Below are 20,825 nucleotides of genomic sequence, written 5' to 3'. Positions count from 1 at the left end.
TTGCTGCTGCTGCCGTTTGTTTAGTGATTTTCTTGAACTCATTTTGTAAAGTATGTATTTTTCTGTAGCCACTTAGCACTTAAGCCTCTGCTTGATTAGTTTAATGGTCATCTAGTGATTAAACAGAAATGTCCTTAAATGCCTTGAAGCATTTCACCAAAGGGCTATGTTTGTGTGTTGTGGCACATCTTCAGTGATCTACCTAGCAGTCAAAATTCTGCTTTAGTGTTTACTTTCTGCTTGCACAGAGCTTCAGGATCCATCAAAGATGAGAGATCAGAGATTTCTCAGATCTTTCTTGGACATACATACAGCCTTGCTTATGTATGCAGCCTTCTAGACTCCCAAAATTATTTCAAGGTTTTCCAAAGCCTTTTCTGGCCATTTCATTACCCAGCATTTCCTTTTAAGATTTTTGTTCAGCTTCTTGTTGATCACAACTGTTATCACCACTTCAGGCAGCTTCAAAATTTTAAAATTACCACTGATTGTTTACAACAAATGCTTCAAGGAAAAAGGTGTTCACAATAATTGAGTTGTAAATCAAGTTAAATAAATACAAGCCCTGCAAATGGAGATTTCCAGGGAATTGCGAGACAGATCTGATAATGACCGTTCTCTGGGGACGGAGCTTTCGGAGAGCCTCAGATTTCCTCTGCTCCCTTCAATGGGTGCTTGGCTACAGGAGGTTTTCATAATGACTAACATTGTGAAACTGTTGGTTTTCAAGACGACTGCAGAGCTGGAGAGAGGGAGATGGGACTACAGCAAGGCAAAACGCCAAGCTCACTGTTTTTTCTGCAATTTATCCTTTTTTTTTTTTTTTCAATAAATGCTCCTCAGATTTTTGCAAGCCTTTGGTTAATTTCCAAAGTTCTGAAAAGTTGACTTTGATCATTTTTACCAATGCTCTCACTGCATTAATGGACAAGAGGCTTTTCAGAGCTCCTTATTCTACAATCCTCACTGATGTCACTACTTGTTAATTCACTTTGAAATATATATTTTTTAATCTTTCATCCATTTCTAAGGTATAATTTTAGGAATATAAATTATATTTTCAATTGTGCTAAATGATCTTTTTATGCCACTATCGATCAACTGTCAATTTTCTCCATTCTGCTTTGTGACCTAAGAAACTAACCTTGATGGACTGCTCCTATCAGCCTATTTTGCCTGCTGGTTTCCAGACAGTGGGAAATACCAGCATGACACTGGAGAGCAGGAGGAGAGATGGAGGGAAAAGTTATTCCTCCAACTTCCTCCCTTCTAGACCATGATTTGGCAGTAGCTGCATTCCTCTAACACAAGTGCAGTTCTTCTGATAACCATTCCTTCCTCTGGTCCCTTCAGACCTATGAGTGATACAAGCTACCCAGTGTTGCTAACACCAGATGCTTCATCAAACTTTGCCCCTTAGCTCTGTCCAGATTTTGTAAATAGTTCCTCCATTCACTGTCCACTGAATGAAATTTTAGAAATAGTTAAATGTATTTGTTTTTACCTGAGGATTTATGCTTTAGAGATCTTAGTTAAAAACTCCCTCCCAACCCAAAGAGTTATTTTCCAAAATTTTCTGCTACTAGCTTTATTCTGTTTATTAATTTATGTATATGTCTTAATCCTTTTAGCATCATTATATGGAGGTAGATGTCTGTATTAGTTTCCTGTTGCTGCTACGACAAACTATTACTAACTAATGACTTAAAATAGTAGAAATTTATTCTCTTACAGTTCTGAAGGACAGAAAGCTGAAATGGGTTTCGCTGAGCTGAAATCAAGGTGTCAGTGGAGCCATGCTCGCTCTCAAGGCTCTAGAGGATAATCCATTTCCTTGTCCTTTCAATCCTTAGAGCTGCATTCCTTATGATCCTTGGCTCATGGCCCCTTTCTACACCTTCAAAGCCAGTAGCATAGCATCTTCAAATTTCTCTGCTTTCATCTTCACTTCACCTTTTATAAGTACCCATTGGATAATCTGATTTCATCAGACCCATTGGATAATCCAAGGTAATCTCATCTCAAAATCCTTAAGCTATGCAAAGTCCCCCTGTTACCCCTTTTGTAAAGTAATAGTCACAGGTTCTGTGGATTAGGACACAGAAATCTGTGAGTGAGCCATTATTCAGCCCACCAAAGTATCCAGCCTTATTTTACTCTATATGAGCCAGTTTTCTTAATGTCATCTATTAACCATTTCCCCCATCGGTTTATACTGCCAATTTCATCAACAACAGGGTCTTTCATAATACACAGCTTTTTTTTTTTTTCATAGCTTTACTTTTGAGCATTCTAGTCCAGTGGTTCTCAACTAGGTGCAATTTTCCACCCAAAGGACATTTGGAAATACCCAGAGAATGTTTTTCTTGGGGCGGGTGGAGGGGTCCTACTGGACTAGGTGGGTTGAGGCCTAAACCTATTACATTGCACAGAACATCCCCACCTCAACCCCTACCAACAAATTATCTGGCTCAAAATATAAATAATACTGAGGTCAAGGAGCGCTGCTCCAGTCTATTCCAATGATCTCTATGCTATGCCTATCCCAGTGCCAAATCATTTTTATTATTATGTATTTATATAGCATATATATAATTTAGGATGTAGGCTCCCTCTCTTAAGTAAAAAAAAATAGGTGGTACCATATAAACTTTATAAGTTGAATTTTTATAAATAACCTGCTGGAGTTTTAGGAATTCATACTGGTTTTTTTAGAATAATATTGGAAGGACAAACATTTTTACAATGTAATGATGAGAGGCAAATCTGGATGGCCCTGGAAGATGCTTCTGTGCCCCCTATCATTAGCATCTCAGAGGACTGGCTCAGCCTTTGGCTGATGTCAGCATTCTTGTCATGCAAGTCTGTTCCTGTGGCCCTTGTATGCAGACCTTGGTCATCCAAATGCACAGTCCTCAGGGTTGGTCCTTGGCTAGAAAACCTGATACTTAATCATCCCCCTTCTCTATCATCCATTCTAGAGTCACCTTCCTTCAGCTAATTCCTGTAGAATTTTTGGTGGGGTGGCTCATCCATGAGGAATCTGTTCCCCTAGTGACCATGCCCTTCACAGATGATGGCTACTCTAGCCATGAGAATCCTAACACCAGTAGTTTGTAGAATGTGGATAGCCCCTGACATCCTATGATAGTACAATGGTTAAAAAGTTCACTAGTGGTAAACTTGGATGTCATACTGCTAGAAGGGGCCCAAATGGCTGCTACAATATATCTAATACTAGAAAGAAACCACGGAAATGATTTTAAAAAGGGCTGGGAATTAGGTGGCTACTCCTGAACTATCTTGATTAATTGAAGAGAGATAATGACAGGTTCTCTATGATTAATCATCAGTTCAAGGAAAAATGAGAAAGTACTTAAAAAATATCAGTGTCATCCCTACCCCAACTTCATCAACTGACTCCAGAAGAATCCTTTGACTTTCAGTTTTGTTAGAAAACATTTTCCCTTTAAGAACTTAGTCTCTTCAGATTTCAATGTATCCACAGCTTTCCAGGGACTTTAAAGGAAAGCATAATTTTTTAGTTTACTGAGGATTTCTTGTTGTTACAGCAATTTGATAGCTTTAAAAATATGTCCACAAATTCTTCAAAACTGTTTTCCCTTCAAGAGACAAAATTTAATTCCCATCTACCTGAGTGTAGGCGAGACTTAGGGACACACTTCTGAAGACTAAAATATGGCAAAAGTGATGGCCTGTCCCCAAAGACTGCAGCTTCCACCTTGGGGAGGATACTCTCTCTGGCTCACTCTCTTAATCAGATCACTTGCTTTGTGGGAACAGGCTTCCATCTTCTAACAACGTTCAGGCAGCCTACGGAGATGCCCACATGTAGAGAAACTGCAGAATCCAATCAACAGCCATGTGAATGAGCCTGCTTGGAAATGGACCTTCTACCAGAGGAGACTAAGATGACTGCCGACCCTAGTGACAGTTTGTCTGCGAGCTCAAGAGATACTCTGAGTCAGAACCACTGAGCTAAACCAACTTAGATTCCTCACCCTCACAAAGTATGTGAGATAATAAATGTTTTAAGCCACTAAGGTTGGGAGCAATTTGTTACACAGCAAGAGATAACTAATGCAACAGGACTGAAAATCTTTCAAAGCCTTCTACATCCCAACTGGAAGCCACTTATTAGCGAATTTTATCCACCTACTTGTATGATTCCTAAATTTATATCACTAGTTCAGAAATCTCAGACAAGCTTTCGCATATTATATTGTTTTATATTTGCCCCATACACCCATTTCCATTTTCTGCCTCTCTATAACCCAATTTATGTTCAAAGGGACAGGGGTTATCTTAACGTCCTAAACTTATCTTTATCATTGCATTTAACACTTTGTATGATAAGTTTTGTTATTTCCAACCTACTAGAGAGTGAGATACCTGAAGGGAGGAAGAGTGTTCCTCTTTGCATCCCTTTACACCTAGCACATATGGGTCCTCAACACATATGGGTTGTTAATTAATGATTGGATAACTATAATAGTCATGATAGAGTCAGTCACAAACTAACAATCTGAGGCAACTGTGAATTGCAAAATGTGGTTGAATGGTAATTACAGTCACCAAGCATGGAAAAATATGATATACATTCATGGCACATTTCATGTACACTGGCGTTGACTGAGCTTCAGTTTATTGTTCCAGAATTCTTCATCATGTGTTTATGAGACATCTCCCATAGGAAAAGGAATCTTCAGCGAAAAAAGTAAATCTAATATATGCCATCTAATAAAGAAAAGATGAGGGGAGGATTAAGATCCATGTCTGAAATGCCAGATGAGTATCTGTATCTGATTTACTGATTAACTTAGACCAGAACTAATTTTTGTCATCATGGTATTTGCTAGGAATCTAGACACATAAGGTCTGCGGATACTGCATAACAAGTGCACTAATGCTTCTCAAGTTCATGAACCATGTCTCTTCAACCTTCACACTAGTCTGAATAGAACAAAACCACAATATATTTTCAGTCTCTAATCCCTTGTTATCAATTGTTCAAGTGCTTTGGCATAAAAAGGACGAAGAATGTCACTCCTTTATCCCCTGCTGGTTATACCTCTCCTAAAGTCATAATCCCTGTGACAATAACCGATTGAAGAGGGCATTGCTTTGATGAGACTCTTTAACCTCAATCCTTTTACATACTGTTTGTAAAATCTGCGCAGCTACACAATTATTCATCATCCCTTTCTTTCTATGGCATCTTTTCACACTTCCAAAACTCCTCAAACTTATAATTCAGCTCCACTGGCATAAAGACAAAAAACCCTCCCAACTGCAGTTTAAAATCATGCTGCTGTTGGCCTTAATCTCCTTCTAAAGCCCTAAAATATAAATTAGGCCTGTATTCACTGTGTCCCAAAGAGCTTTCTTTTCTGAAACTCACTCTCACTGCCTCGGGGCCTCCCCAACAGTTCACAATGGCCATCTGGCTGCTGTGCTTTCCCAGATGGGCTCAGTCAGCACAGATTCCAGGGTCTAGGAAAAAGGAGAGGAAAGAGACATTTGGTAACTGACTATATTTAAAATGTATAATATTGAGACAATCTGTATTTCATTTTTCTCTCAGCTTCACTATCACCTGCAAAAGTTATCTGTGCCTAATAGGAGCTGCCATCTTGGTTAACACACTTCACAACAGTCTATGATTTCTTAATAAAAGAATACTTTGAGAAGTAAAGAGAATTGATCCTTGATTTTTTAAAATTCTGTTATAAAAATATACATGGATGCTTGAATTATTGTGGAATAGTAAGTCTGAATGGTGTGTTGTGTCCTGCAATAGAAAAGTGGAAGAATGAAAAAAGATATGTTGTGCACTGTATTAATAATAGAAAATACTTACATAGGGCTTAAAACATGCCAGCAAATGTCCTGAGTGATTTACATATGGGAACTCATTTAATCGTTACAATAATCATGTGGAGTATGCACTATTAAATATTTAATGACAAAAATAATGCATAAAGAAAGTAAATAATTTATGCAAAGTGATACAGATACTGGCAGAACCAGGATTTGAACAAATGGTCTGGCTGCAAAGTCCATGTTCCACTCGTGAGTGTCACACTACTTCCTCCATCCTTTATCCTGTGTTCTTGATTAGACTACCAAGCTTGGTCACATTCCAAGACTTGATCTCTGTAAAGTTATTTTCCCTCTAGTTAACTGTCACCACAGCTGGCAGGCAGTGGAAGTATGTCTGATGGGCAAGCAAGGGCAAGCCTGAAGTTTGGGGATCTCCACCATCTGCCATGTTAGAAGGGATTGTGCTAATATTAACCTCTCTTAGGCTGAAGGAGCAAAGATATTGGGCAGTTCAGCCCATGAAGCCCTAAGTTTAAGCAAATAATGGCTAACTGTACTACAGTAACAAAAGCCAGTTTCTGCTGCATTAGGTTTCTGGGCCACAACAAAAGCCTTCTCAAACTTTCAGCACCACAGACCACATATGTGTCTTTATGTCTGAGAGCATGTGTGTTTTAGATCAACTCAGAGTCAATAATTTGGTGTCCATACCACTTAGCACATCATGTGGAAACATGATAAAGTATATGAGTAATTATGCTTCCATCAAAATAGAAAAACACAACTAAATGCCTAATATGAAATCCTCTGCCCCCATCAAGCAGGGTCAGCAAAATGGTGTACAGTGTGTGCAGGACTAATATATTTGATGCCTTCTACACATCAAGTGATCAAGAATATAACCAAGAAGCACTATTTTCACCTCAATACAATAAAGGTGTAAAAAGATGGGCTTTCCAAGGAGGGTATAACTCATGGTAAAAAAAAAAAAAAAAAGTCAAAATATGTGACTGGACTACACTTGCAGGGGTGACCAGAGCAGGAGGAATCATGCATCAAAAAAGGCCATGACCATGGCCATCACCATGGTGATTAAATTAGAATATGGAACTCCACAAGGAAATGAGGTCTGGGAATTTGGGGATGGCTTTGAGCCACCACATCTAGGTAAGTAGACTTTAAGTCTAGCTTACCTAGACTTCAGAGAAGAGAAGCCACAGGAGACATTTCAATTAGGATGGAAAACAAGTTCAGCTCTCCTTCCATAATGCTTTATCTCCCATGAAAATCACAGGCTTGTCAGCCTCTGTGAAGTTTCCATAGTTCTCTTACAAACAAGCATTATAAACAAATGGCGAAGATTTCCACTTTTGCACTCCCTAAACATCACAAGAGTTACAAGATATAAAATTCTAGATCTTTTGAGGAATATCCAGAAATCTTTTAATATAAATCTATCTCTAATATCCAGTCAGAATTAAACCACACTCATAATCTCAAAGAAATATGCATTTTAGCATCTATACTATTATTTATCCTATACATCAATTTTACTGTAGTATTAATTTTCAACTACTCAAACTACTACCTAAAGCCTTAACAAGTAATAATATAATGTTTTAGGGACTTCCCTGGTGGTGCAGTGGTTAAGACTCCACGGTCCCAATGCAGGGGGCCCAGGTTCAATCCCTGGTCCGGTTTAGATCCCACATGCTGCAACTAAGAGCCTGCATGCCACAACTGAAAAATAAAAAGATCCCACATGCCGCAACAAAGATCTCACACGAGGCAATGAAGATCCCATATGCCACAACTAAAACCCAGTGCAGCCAAATAAATTAATTATATAAATAATTAATAGTAAAAAATAAAAATAATGTTTTAAATGGGAATTTGGAAATAAATTTAAACTAACCAAAATAAAAAATGTTAAGGGTTGTACTGTCTATGGAATAATCTCTTTTTATGTTGGCAATCTACCTCACCTACTCTTTAGCAACAGCCTATTAAATGGACTCTCTCCATCTCTCTATTTATGTTGAGCCCACAAATATGAATTATGATACATAACTGTCCCAAAGTCATCAGTAGCCACTCATTGACTAAAATATTAAGTAGAAGCACAAACTTTTTACTATGGATCACATGATAAAAAAGGGTCACGACTGGAATTTTACCAAGCTGGAGTTTCCATACCAGTTGTTTTAACTTGCATGAGAATGTTCTTTCCTCTTTTCTGTTAAAATAAACAATAAGTAATAGTAACTTAGCAGCGAATTGACATTAAGGAAAAATTTTCCCAAAGAAAGTAGTCACATAGGTAATAAGAACTAGAACTCACTGTTATAAAGTTGGCCAGGACTATTTTACAAAGTTTTCTTGGCAATATAAAGGGATGCCAGCTTGAAAAGTAATAAGAATATCTGATTTTGAAATACTGACCAGATGTTAATGTTACTTTTTTTTTGCAGTGAATACATTCAAGGGTTTCGTCTAATACTTCTTTTTCAGTTTAAAATTTTTCATACATAGTTTTATAATTTTGGAAATAGAGGAAAAATTATAACATAGAACCAAAAGTAGGATGGTTGGGAAGAAGGAAGAGAGAATGTTTAACTGGATCGAATAAGAAGTAGGAAATCATGGCATCAAGATAAAAAACAGGTATATGGCATCTCTGAAGATAATGGCTATTTTAAAATTCTAGCATCAGTACATTTTTCATTGAAAATTTGAGAAAATTGTACATTGATATGCTATTGTAAAAAATAATATTGAGACATCCTATGTACACTTTACAATTTTCCCCAAGGGTAATATTTTGAAAGTATAATATCACAATCATGTTATTGACATTGACATCATCCACTTATCTTATTCTGGTTTTCCCAATTTTACTTTTATTCACTTATGTGTGTATGTGTGTTTTCGTTCTCTATATTATTTCATATTTATAGTATCTACCACTATAGTCAGGAAACAGTTCCTACCAAAAGGATTCCTCCTGTTACTCTATTAGAATCACATCCACCTACCAATCCCCCACCATCCCTATTCCCTGGTGACTAAAATGAGACCTTCATTTCTAAATGTTGTAGTTTCAAAAATGTTACACAAATGAAATTATATAGAGTATGTAAACTTTTAGGATTAGCCTTTTTTTTTTTTGCGGTAGGCGGGCCTCTCACTGTTGTGGCCTCTCCCGTTGCGGAGCACAGGCTCCGGACGCGCAGGCTCAGCGGCCATGGCTCACGGGCCCAGCCGCTCCGTGGCATGTGGGATCTTCCCGGACCAGGGCACGAACCCGTGTCCCCTGCATCGGCAGGCGGACTCTCAACCACTGCGCCACCAGGCAAGCCCAGAATTAGCTTTTTTCACTCAGCATAATTCTCTGGAGATTCATCCAAGTTGCTGCATATATCAATACTTTGTTCCTTTTTATTGCTGAGTATTCTGTTTTCTAAGTTGTCTAATTTATTAGTATTAAGTTGTTCATAGCATCCTCTTAATTTTTGAAAGACTGTAAGATCTGTAGTGATATCCCATATTTTATTCCTGATATTGATGATTTGTGCCTTCTCACTTTTTATTTTTGTTAGTTTTGCTAGAAGTACATCATGTTACTGATTTAATAACCAGATTTTTATTAATTTTCTCTATTGTTTTACTATTTCCAATTTGATTGATTTCTACTTTTAATGATTTCCTCTCTTCTGCTTGTTATGGATTTATTTTACTCGTTTTTGTCTAGTTTCTTTAGGTAGGAACATATTCTCTCAGCACTACTTAGCCTAACCCTATGTATTTTGATAAATCACTTTCTTGTTTTCATTAAGTTCTATGTATTTCCTACATTTTCTTTGACAAATGGATTATTTTAAAGTATTTTTTAATTTTTGTGTGTTTAGAGATTTTCCTGGTTTCTTTCTGTTACTGATTTCTAGTTTGATTACATTCTGGTCAGAGAACACGCTACACTGTTTTAATTCTTTTTTTTTTTTTTTTTTTTTTTGCGGTATGCGGGCCTCTCACTGCTGTGGCCTCTCCCGTTGCGGAGCACAGGCTCCAGACGCACAGGCTCTGGATGCGCAGGCTCCGGACGCACAGGCTCAGCGGCCATGGCTCACAGGCCCAGCAGCTCCGCGGCATGTGGGATCCTCCCGGACCGGGGCACGAACCTGTGTCCCCTGCAACGGCAGGCGGACTCTCAACCACTGCACCACCAGGGAAGCCCTTGTTTTAATTCTTTTAATTTTGTTGAGTCTTGTCTCGTGGCCCAAGCTATTTTAATGAATGTGTCATGAGTGCTTGAAAAATATATAAATATTCATCAGTTATTGGGTGGACTCTTATATGTGTCAGTTCGATCCTGTTGGTTGACTGTTGTTCAGATCCTCTTCATCTTTGCTGATTTTTCTGTTCATATTTCTATCAGTAGCTGAGAAGAGGATGCTGAGGTCCCCAACTATAATTTGTATAGTTTTCCTTTTATTTCTATTTGGTTTTGCTTCATGTATTTTGAGGCCCTGTTATTTGATGTGTACACATTTAGGATCATTATGTGTTCCTGGTGAATTAATCTTTTTATCATTATGTACTGTCCCTCTTTGTTTCTAGTAACTGCTATTTATCTAATAATATTACCACTCCTACTTTTTAAATTTTATTAATGTTTGCATAGTATATCTTTTTCCATCATTTTACCCTCAACCACATTTTGTCATTGAATTTGATTTGAATTTTATGTAAACAGCATAGAGTCGGGTCACTTTTTTAATCTACTCAGTCTGTTTTTTGCTTGGTGCATTTAGACCATTTACATTTCAGGTAGTTATTGATATGCTAGTGCTTATGTTTACCTTTTCTTTTCCTTCTATTTTCTATGGTTCGCATTCTTCTGTATCTCTCTTCTTGCCATCTGTGGGTTATTGGAACATTTTTTAGAATTTAATCTTGACTTAATTATACAGTTTTTGAGTATATCTCAAAGTTTTTATAGTGGTTGTTCTGGGTATTACAATATACATATGTGACTGAAAAGTCTGTCTATATCAACATTTTACTACATTGAGTGAACTGTGGAAACCTCATTTTCATTAAGGTATGCCTTTGCTTTCCCCATCTTTAAGTATCATTGCTGGAGTGTCAGATGGTGTTATAACTGTCTCCCTCATCAAATATGATTTATAAAATTCATGAAGTAAAGGATATCCATTGTGCATATCCAAACTTTTGCAACTTCCTTTATTTTTTATTCTTTCCTGATGCTCCAAGATTCTTTCTTTTATCATTTTCTTTCTGTTTGAAATGTTAAGAATGTGTCTGATAGGGAAAGATTCTCTTAGTTTTCTTTCATCTTTGAATGTCTTCATTTCCTCTCATTCCTGAAGGATAGTTTCACTACATATAAAATTCATGATTGCCCATTCTTTTCTTTCAGCACTGAAAAAAGTGCTACTTCCTTCTGGTCTCCAGGATTTCAGATGAAAAATCTGTTGTCATATAAATTGGTGTTCCCTATATATAAGTGTTGTTTCTCTTTGGCTGCCCTCAAGATTTTTTCTTTGATTTTAGTCTTAAAATTTTAAATTGTGCATATGACCCAGCAATCCCACTACTGGGCATATACCCAGAGAAAACCATAATTCAAAAAAAAAACATGCACCCCAATCAATGTTCATTGCAGCACTATTTACAATAGCCAGGTCATGGAAGCAACCTAGATGCCCATCGACAGACGAATGGATAAAGAAGATGTGGTACATATACACAATGGAATATTACTCAGCCATAAAAAGGAACGAAATTGGGTCATTTGTAGAGATGTGGATGGACCTAGAGACTGTCATACAGAGTGAAGTCAGAAAGAGAAAAACAAATATTGTATATTAACGCATATATGTGGAATCTAGAAAAATGGTACAGATGAACCAGTGTACAAGGCAGAAATAGAGCCACAGGTGTAGAGAACAAACGTATGGACACCAAGGGGGAAAGTGGGGTGGGGGGGATGAATTGAGAGATTGGTATTGACATATATACACTAATATGTATAAAATAGATAACTAATAAGAAACTGCTGTATAAATAAATACATACATACATAAATAGAAAAAAATTTTTTTTAATTATATGTGTGTGTTGTGTTTTTTTTTTTTTTTGAGAGGGACTGAGAAGAGTTTGTCCTGTTTGGAGTTTGCTCAAATTCCTGGATCTGTAAGTTTGTATCTGTCACCAACATATGGGATGTTTTCAGACATTATTTCTTTAAATACTCTTTCAGATGTTTTCAGACATTATTTCTTTAAATACTCTTTCAGCCTCACTCCATTGTTCCTCTTCTTGGAAGCCAATGGTAGTAATGTTGTATTTTATGTTATTGTCTCACAGGTCCAAGTCTCTGTTTAATTTTTTTTAACTCTATTTTATCTCTGTTTTTCAGATTAGGTACATTTTATTTATTTTTCCTCCAGGTCACTTATTTTTATCCTCTGCCCCTCCAATCTACTGTTGAACCCCTTCAGCAGGTTTTTTTGTTTTTTTACTTATTTATTTATTTTTGGCTGTGTTGGTTCTTCGTTGCTGCACATGGGCTTTCTCTAGTTGCATCAAGTGGGGACTACTCTTTGTTGCAGTACACAGGCTTCTCATTGCAGTGGCTTCTCTTGTTCCGGAGCACGGGTTCTAGGCATGCGGGCTTCAGTAGTTGTGGCATGCAGCCTTAGTAGTTCTGGCAAACAGGCTCAGTTGTTGTGGCTCACAGGCTTAGTTGCTCTGCAGCATGTGGGATCTTCCCGGACCAGGCATCAAACCCATGTCCCCTGCACTGGCAGGCGGATTCTTAACCACTGGGCCACCAGGGAAGTCCCAGGGTTTTATTTAAGTATTATTATTACAGTATTTTTTCAATTCTATATTTTCCATTTGGTTCTTTTTTATGACTTCTATTTCTTTGCTGAGATTTTCAATTTTTTCCTTTGTTTCAAGAGAATTTGTACTTGATAAAGCATTTTTACAAATGCTGCTTTACACTTCTTGTCAGATAATTCTAACATCTGATTCATTTTTGTATTAGCATTAGTTAATGTCTTTTCTAATGCAAGTGATTTTCTTGGTTCTTAGTATGATGGGTGATTTCCAATTACATCATGGACATTTTTTTATTATGTCAGAAAATTATAATATCATTATATTTAATCTTTAAAGATCTATTTAAATCTTTTCTTTTAGCAGGCATTCATCTTGTTTAGGTTCAGCACACAGATCTTGGTTTGCTCTTGTGGGCTGTAGTTCCAAATGTCAATTTATTATTCAAAGGCTTTGTCATGTTATTTCAGTATGCTTGCTTTTTCTGGTGCTACTGGGACTCCCACTGGTCCCTGCTTGCACTACCTGGGAGAGTGGAAGTGATCTCTCCAGTAGGCTGATTAGTGGATGAGAGATATAGTAGTGTTCTCCCTTACTGGTGCCTCTGGCTACCTTGATATCTCTAGACAGGGAAGAGAGTCTCAGGCCAGTGGAGCCAAAGAGGCTTCTGCTGCCAGGCCACTTTATGTGAGTGGGTCCATCTTGCCAGTTCTGCCCACCTGCCCCATATCTGTGGGTGGGGCAGCAGAGTTTCATGCCCTCAGAGACAAAGAGGATCCATGACCCAGCCATTTGTCTTGACTTAGTCTTTCCTGCCCATTCTGCCCACATGCCCCTGTGTCTCTGGGTAGAAGAGGAGTATACATGGCTACCTGGGCTAGGCCATTTTTTGGATATGTGCTCATGTTGCCAGTTCCTCTCACAACCTCACTATCTCTTGGTGGAAGAGAGGAGACCCTTGGCAGAAGAGAGGAGACCCAGACCACTTATTATTAGTGGAGATCCACCTTTGTTGGTGGTGTATAGCTCACTTGATGTTGACAGAGGGACTCCCTTTAGATATGGAGGAGGAACAAGTCTACTTGTGCTGGCTCCCATTGCTAAATTAGGGTCAGAAAATACCATGTCTGAGTGACCTTCTTCTGTTGGGGAGGCAGAAGGTATCCTGCCACATGTGTTTCCTCTAGTTTTCAGGTCTTAAACCAGTTGGCCTTTTTCTTGACACATTTTAGAATTCTCCTTGAAATGTCTGCTGAACTACGTACAGAGGTTAACTTAGACTTGGTGGGGAAGAACAGAGAAAAACAAGTTCATGCTATCTTGTTGGGACTAAAAACCCAACAAAGCATTTTATTTAATTTTATTTAACAGTACATTTTATTTCATATTATCTCTAATTTTTTGCCTTTTTTTTTTCACTTTCCAATTTGTCTCCCAAAACAACTTAATCAAAAAACATAGCCTAGGGACTTCCCTGGTGGCACAGTGGTTGAAAATCCGCCTGCCAATGCAGGGGACACGGGTTCAACCCCTGGTCTGGAAAGATCCCACATGCCACAGAACAACTAAGCCCACGAACCACGACTACTGAGACTGTGCTCTAGAGCCTGCGAGCCACAACTACTGAGCCCACATGCCACGACTACTGAAGCCCGCGTGCCTAGAGCCCGTGCTCCACAACAAGAGAAGCCACCACAATGAGAAGCCCACGCACCACAATGAAAAGTAGCCCCCACTCGCCACAACTAGAGAAAGCCTGCACGCATCAATGAAGACCCAACACAGCCAATAAATAAATTAATTAAATTTTTAAAAACCCGAAAAACAAAAACATAGCCTATGGTCTTAATGACTGTTAAAATCTTTTTTCATTAATTCTTAACATAACTTTGATTCTTGTGTAGATATGAAAAAATAGAAATTCCACTTAAAAATATACAATTCTGGCCTGTAAAAGATTGGTGAAATTATTCATACACATATAGAAACAATTTATCTGTGAAAACATTATTTTAAAAGGCTTAATAAGCCAAATTGCAATCTTGCAAAAAATGCTTACTAATCATACCTTTAAATGCATTCCATCATTTGAATAGCATTGCATAATTCTAAAATTTTGAGTACACAGAAATTTTATTCATTACTGAATGGCAAAAAAAAATGATGTGAAGATCTACAATACTATCTTTAAAGGAGAATATGAATAAACAGGGCATATGTGAAAAGGATTAAGTTAACCTTTAAATTGGTGGGAAAAGTCTTTTAGAATTATTCATCTTTAATGCCTTTGGACATTATTACATTCAGTGATTTTACATAGGACTGAGTCCTAAGCAAAACAGGACATATACCTTTCTGAGGCATTTGTACTCAATTCTAACCTTAAAATATGGTTTATCAAATAATAATACTTAGTTTAACATGTTATTTCTATAATCTGTAGAAAATACATGTTCTACATGTTCCACACGGATTTTTTTTTACAAAAGTCTGTCATTTTTCTGAGGGCTCAGAATCAACATTCCATGGTTTATACAGTCTCTATATCCAATGAATCAGACGTGCTGCCTGATGTGTTTTAGAATTTAAACTTTCTTTTACATTTTAATTAGGAACTTTGTATCTTTAGATAAGAAAGCTATGAATTTATGAATTATGAATTTATGCATTTTGGGGCTCATTTTAAGGTAGTAATGTATCTGAGTTTTGGGAACAATGACTAAAGAAAAAAATGTTTAAAAAAATACGTTGGGGGCTTCCCTGGTGGTGCAGTGGTTGAGAGTCCGCCTGCCGATGCAGGGGACACGGGTTCGTGCCCCGGTCCGGGAAGATCCCACATGCCGTGGAGCGGCTGGGCCCGTGAGTCATGGCCGCTGAGCCTGTGCATCCGGAGCCTGTGCTCCGCAACGGGAGAGGCCACAACAGTGAGAGGCTCGCTTACTGCAAAAAAAAAAAAAAAAAAAAAATACCTTGGGATAGAACAGAGTATATATATTTTTTAAGTAAAATAAAAGTAAAAGAAAGAGGCAGTTTTAAAATACATCCACGAATTGTTAATACACCTCCCTTTAAGAGGTAGAGGTTAATTTCCTTCCCATTGAGTGTGGGTTGGATTTGATGACTTGATTTCATCAAATAGACCATGGTAGAAATGATGGTGTGTGATTTTCACAGTTAGATAATTACTTTGCAAATTTTTCTTTACTCTCTCTTTGATCAATTGCTAAGGTGGAAGCTAGATGCCATATCATGTATCACATATGCATCATTCTTGAGGACATTCAAGTAACTGCATATAGAGGTCCATAGGGCTGGGAACTAAGGCCTCTTGTTGAAAACCGTCAAGGAATAGAGGCCTTCTGCTAATAGTCATGTAACTGAGCCATGCTAGAAGTGGATCCTACAGCCCTGGTCACATTTTCAGATGATAGTAGCCCCAGACAATAACTTGACTTGACTCTGACTCAGAACCATCCAGCTAAGCCACCTTCAAATTTTTGACCCATAGAAACTATAAGTAAATAAATGCTTGTGTTTTTCAGCCTCAGAGTCTCAGGATAATTTGTTATGCATCAATAGATAACTACAGAAATAGTTTCCCTTACAGACCTTTAACAAATCCAACTCCCCTTACCCATTTCAACTTACCAATATTTTACTCCAACCCACTTCACTCTTTGATTTCTTTTTCATTGAAATTGGCAAATTAGAATAATATCTAGTACATTTTTTTTAGGTCGACTTAAGTCAGTCAACTTACACTGCATTGTATGGTTTTCAATGAGGGGATTCTACAGCAGTGGTGTCTGCTCCCCAGAAATCAGATCATTAATATTTTAGTCACAAAAAGGTATTCTTTATTCCCATACCTCTGAATATTCTTATTATGACATTAACATGAAATTTGTATGTACTTGTAAGTCTTAAACTATTTTAAGACCTTATTAAAAACACATAGAGAATGGTCTGTAGTTTTTAATTCTATGTTTGAATATATCAGCATATTTACCTTTTAATACAAATGTTTCAGTCAAAGATAATGTGAAATTACCTGGAGCAAACAAACCTGCTGGGTTTACTGTTAAGCAAGAACTCTGAAGCAAATAATGGTTCCCTAAAAGAGACAGTCTTGGGAGTGACATCATTCTGTCAATGGTCAAATTGTCTTCTCAGAAAACCCACTGCTATGTGCAAGGAACTCCCAAATAGAATGCCCGAAGAGTAATGTTAACAACTCTGGTCAAATCCAGTTTCTATACTTTTTCCATCTAACCCCTCATATGCTTTTTTGGTTTTTACAAAGTAGCAAAATTATTGTAGTGTTTTAGGCAGATAGTTCTACTTGAAGGAGAAATAAACTCCATGTTTCCACTCTAAACTGGATACATATTTCTCCAACTAATTATTTTATTGTTATTATTTGCCTTGGCCAACTACTGTGTATTTCATGATGATTTTTTTCTAGGATAAAATTTTTAAACTCCAAACTTGGAGCCTATTTTTCTTAAAAAAATAAAATTGAAAACTACATTTCACTGAAATGGCCTGGGAAGGGATGAGCTGTTCCAAATATCCAAGTTATTGATAGACTATTTTAAAAGTTGCATCTGGGGACTTCCCTGGTGGCTCAGTGGATAAGACTCTGTACTCCCAATCCAGGGGGCCTGGGTTCGATCCCTGATCAGGGAACTGGATCACACATTCATGCTGCAACTAAGAGTTCACATGCCACAACTAAGGAGCCCGTGTGCCGCAACTGAGCCCACATGCTGCAACTAAGACCCGGTGCAACCAAATAAATAAATAAATACTTTTTAAAAACGTTGTATCTGATCACTATATTAATTAGCTTTCCAAATTTTATAATATTTTAAAGTTGTGATCCAAACAAAAAAAAATTAAATGTATGTGCAAATCACCTTACATGTCTTCAAGCATGACACAACAACACACAGACTACATATTATGATAAGAATTAATAATTCAGAGCATTTCATCAAGAAAAGTTGCCTGCAAGTTGATCTGAACATCATTTTGGCATTAAATTGGAGTAAGGTACAACCAGAATCCCATGTAAAGACACTGCGACAGTTATTAATCACTAAAATGAAGTATTGTGGCATTTTAAAATTAAGATTAACAATTCTGCCATCACACCGATCACTCTTGACACTTAAGACTGAACTGCTTCCCTTATGTTACCCAATTATGACAATACCAGCTCCGGTCTTATACTGAAAGGGACATTTCAAAGGGTTGACAACTGATCCTCAGGAATCTGAAAGGAAATATCAAGTCGGTGTTACTTATTCACATGTGAGGCTTCCAGGAAGACCAGGGAACTTTGTAAGGCTCAATATTGCTGGAAATTCACTTAATGCATTCTGTCCTTCTCCCCAGCGTCTACACAGGAATGATTTAGGGATACTGGCTGCCATGTCTTGATTTAGAACTAAGATCTTAATCACAATAAAACCCCTGCCTTGGCAGACCTTTTCTGTTATCTTCATGAAGACCTCGGCAATAACAAGCATTCAATTCCTCACAATTCTCACAGAACCACATTATGGCTTTACTGGACAGCCATTCTCTTTTTGGAGTTTGCATTTAGACCAATTGGAGAAAAGATCGGGTGCTTTGGGGAGCAGGTGCTGAGACCCAACAAAAAGTGGAGCTGTGAGGGTTGTAGAGCAGTGTAGGTTAAAGCAATCAATTTTATTGCAGGACGCTGTTTCTCCTGCTACTAACAGCTGCTCAGAGGATAGTGGGGAAGCTACCCTGCTGAGCAGATTTGAGTCAGTGGATGGAAAATCTACCTCATTTCCAGGCTGAAGGATCCCACATTAAAAGACCATAAAGCTAAAGTCATTTAAATAGTAGCTCCAGGGGCACATTAACTTCCTTTCTTACAAAATGTCTGTTAATATAGATCTCAAAGACAAGTTCCTTGTCACTTCAACATTCAACACAACGTAACAGGTTTGTTTTTTGGTTTTTTTAATTTTTGAATTTTATTTTATTTTTTAATACAGCAGATTCTTATTAGTCATCAATTTAATACACATCAGTGTATACATGTCAATCCCACTCGCCCACCTCATCACACCACCACCCGAACCCCCCCTCCCCGCTGCTTTCCCCCCTTGGTGTCCATACGTTTGTTCTCTACATCTGTCTCAATTTCTGCCCTGCAAACCGGTTCATCTGTACCATTTTTCTAGATTCCACATATATGCGATCGTAACAGGTTTTTAAATTTGGTTCCTATCTCAGACATTTGTGTTTACACACACACACACACACACACACACACACATACACACACATACACTCACACACACATTTGATTAAATGAAGAAAAAGAACAAGCCATCACTATTCATACGTGGTAGCCATTATCACAAAAAGCTAACACTGGCCATTTGAAACCTTTGCAAAGCATTTAAACTGCTGAAATGGACATTCCATAATTTATGTTAGGAAAAAAATAATTTATTGCCACACATATTGCTACAAACTTGGTGAGGCTTTAAAATTTCTGGTTTGCAGATTTAGAATAGCTCTGTCCTCGAGGAATGACTTAGAGGAACAAATTTAGAATATAAATTGGTCTTTGAGAAGTCCACTGGGTTAGACGGCTGAATGCATGTCAACTGGTGAGTGTGCCACAGTCTTCATGGAGAGACCTGCAACAGCAGGACTGTCTGTTCTTGCTGCTGTCAGTCGAATGTTCCCTTGAGAGATACAGCTTATGGGTGCCGTACTGTTAACTGTAAACTACTTGGGAAAAGAGGAGAGAGTGGGATTTAGAAATGTCTGGCAGCTCAAGGATCTGGTTTGAATGCCAAGCAGCAGCTGAGACAACTGTGTAATAGCTTACATTCCCAAAGGAGAAGGGATTAAAAAAAAAAGACAGCTAGGTTCTTGGCAACTTTTTTGAGAGTAGGTAAAATCAATGCTTCTCAACAAGATTCTTAGTTTTGAGTTTTAAAAATATATAAAATATATTTTAAGTATAAAAATATATAAATGTATGTAGATACCGAAATTTTATATATTTATAAGTATATTTCACATGCAGGGCAAATTAAGACTGACTTTACAATCATTGTGCCTGTCTAAATGTAATTATAAAAATCTGGCTATGTAATACACAAGCTACAAATGTTATATCCTAAAGACAGCGTGCTGTATAAAATATTTGGATTACTATATTCAATTATTATAATACTTTGTGCAGTGTAGAGACTGGTGTAGGCAAATTTTATACAGGATTTTTAAAGTGTTCCCACAATATAAAAATACCAGCATCATTTTATTTTAAGCAATCATTGTTTTTATAAAACTACTGAAGTCAGCAACATTAGAAATTTAAGTAGAAACTGGAAGATCAATAATGTAACACGCCAGCTGCTTGTAATATAGAATTAAATGATAATTATAAGCAATAAAATATTGTAACATAACATTTATTGATATTTCAAATTTTTAAAAAGTTAAAATTAGGATTTTTTAAAAAAATCAACTACTGATAAACAGGAATGTATGTGATAACTGGAGATAGAATTTTTCTAAATGTTTCTTGTTTTAAGTTGTTTTGTTGTTTTACTGTGACATAACTAATTTGTCTAAGTAGAATTTGGACAATTTGCCTAGGTGGCCTATGAGTAACCTCATTGTGAAGAACATCAAGAAATTCGTTTTAATACATACCCTACTTTCCAGCTTTGAAACTGCAATCAGAGCTTCCAGCAGATGCTCCTTCAGTTTAAGAACATGAATCAGCTTTTGGCTAAAGTCAGAGCATCCTATTTAGGAAAATTTCTCTTGGAAAAAAAAATCTAATATGATGGCTTTGGTGCAAACAAGGAGTTAAAAGAACTTGCCACTGACTAAGCATGGGGGTTCATGCCCTAAAGGGTGAGTTAGCATTCATTCTTCTACCCTAGCCATCTGCTCCTGTCCTAACTTCCTTTTATACCTGCCTGTCTCTGATTCCTATAGCTCATCAGCAAGGCAGTAGCTGTTGGACTGTCTCCTTGAAGATTCTTAAGTCTCAAGCCTAAAACGTCACAAAAGAGGAAACATTAATTTGTAAACATCATCACCCTTCA

General features: G+C 37.3%; 1 protein-coding gene across 4 annotated transcripts in view; it reads right to left on the bottom strand.

The window, feature by feature from the left end:
- LOC307186789 (uncharacterized protein) overlaps positions 1 to 20,825 on the bottom strand; it is a 423,851-nt gene that overhangs the window by 344,627 nt on the left and 58,399 nt on the right. For 2 of the 4 annotated variants that reach the window (XR_013828464.1, XM_079922327.1), the window contains exon 1: positions 5,423 to 5,512. The exons of the other annotated variants lie outside the window; for them this stretch is intronic. Coding sequence is in view for 1 of the 2 variants with exons in the window: in XM_079922327.1 (XP_079778453.1) it covers positions 5,423 to 5,464 (42 nt within the window). In the remaining variant the exon portion in view is untranslated. Of the gene's footprint in view, positions 1 to 5,422; positions 5,513 to 20,825 lie in introns of those variants that run through there. 4 annotated transcript variants of the gene reach the window in all.

The sequence above is a fragment of the Stenella coeruleoalba genome, assembly GCF_951394435.1.
Source record: "Stenella coeruleoalba genome assembly, chromosome: 5".
In the NCBI taxonomy this organism is placed as follows: Eukaryota; Metazoa; Chordata; class Mammalia; order Artiodactyla; family Delphinidae; genus Stenella; species Stenella coeruleoalba.
This window is presented reverse-complemented; position numbering and strand designations above follow the sequence as displayed.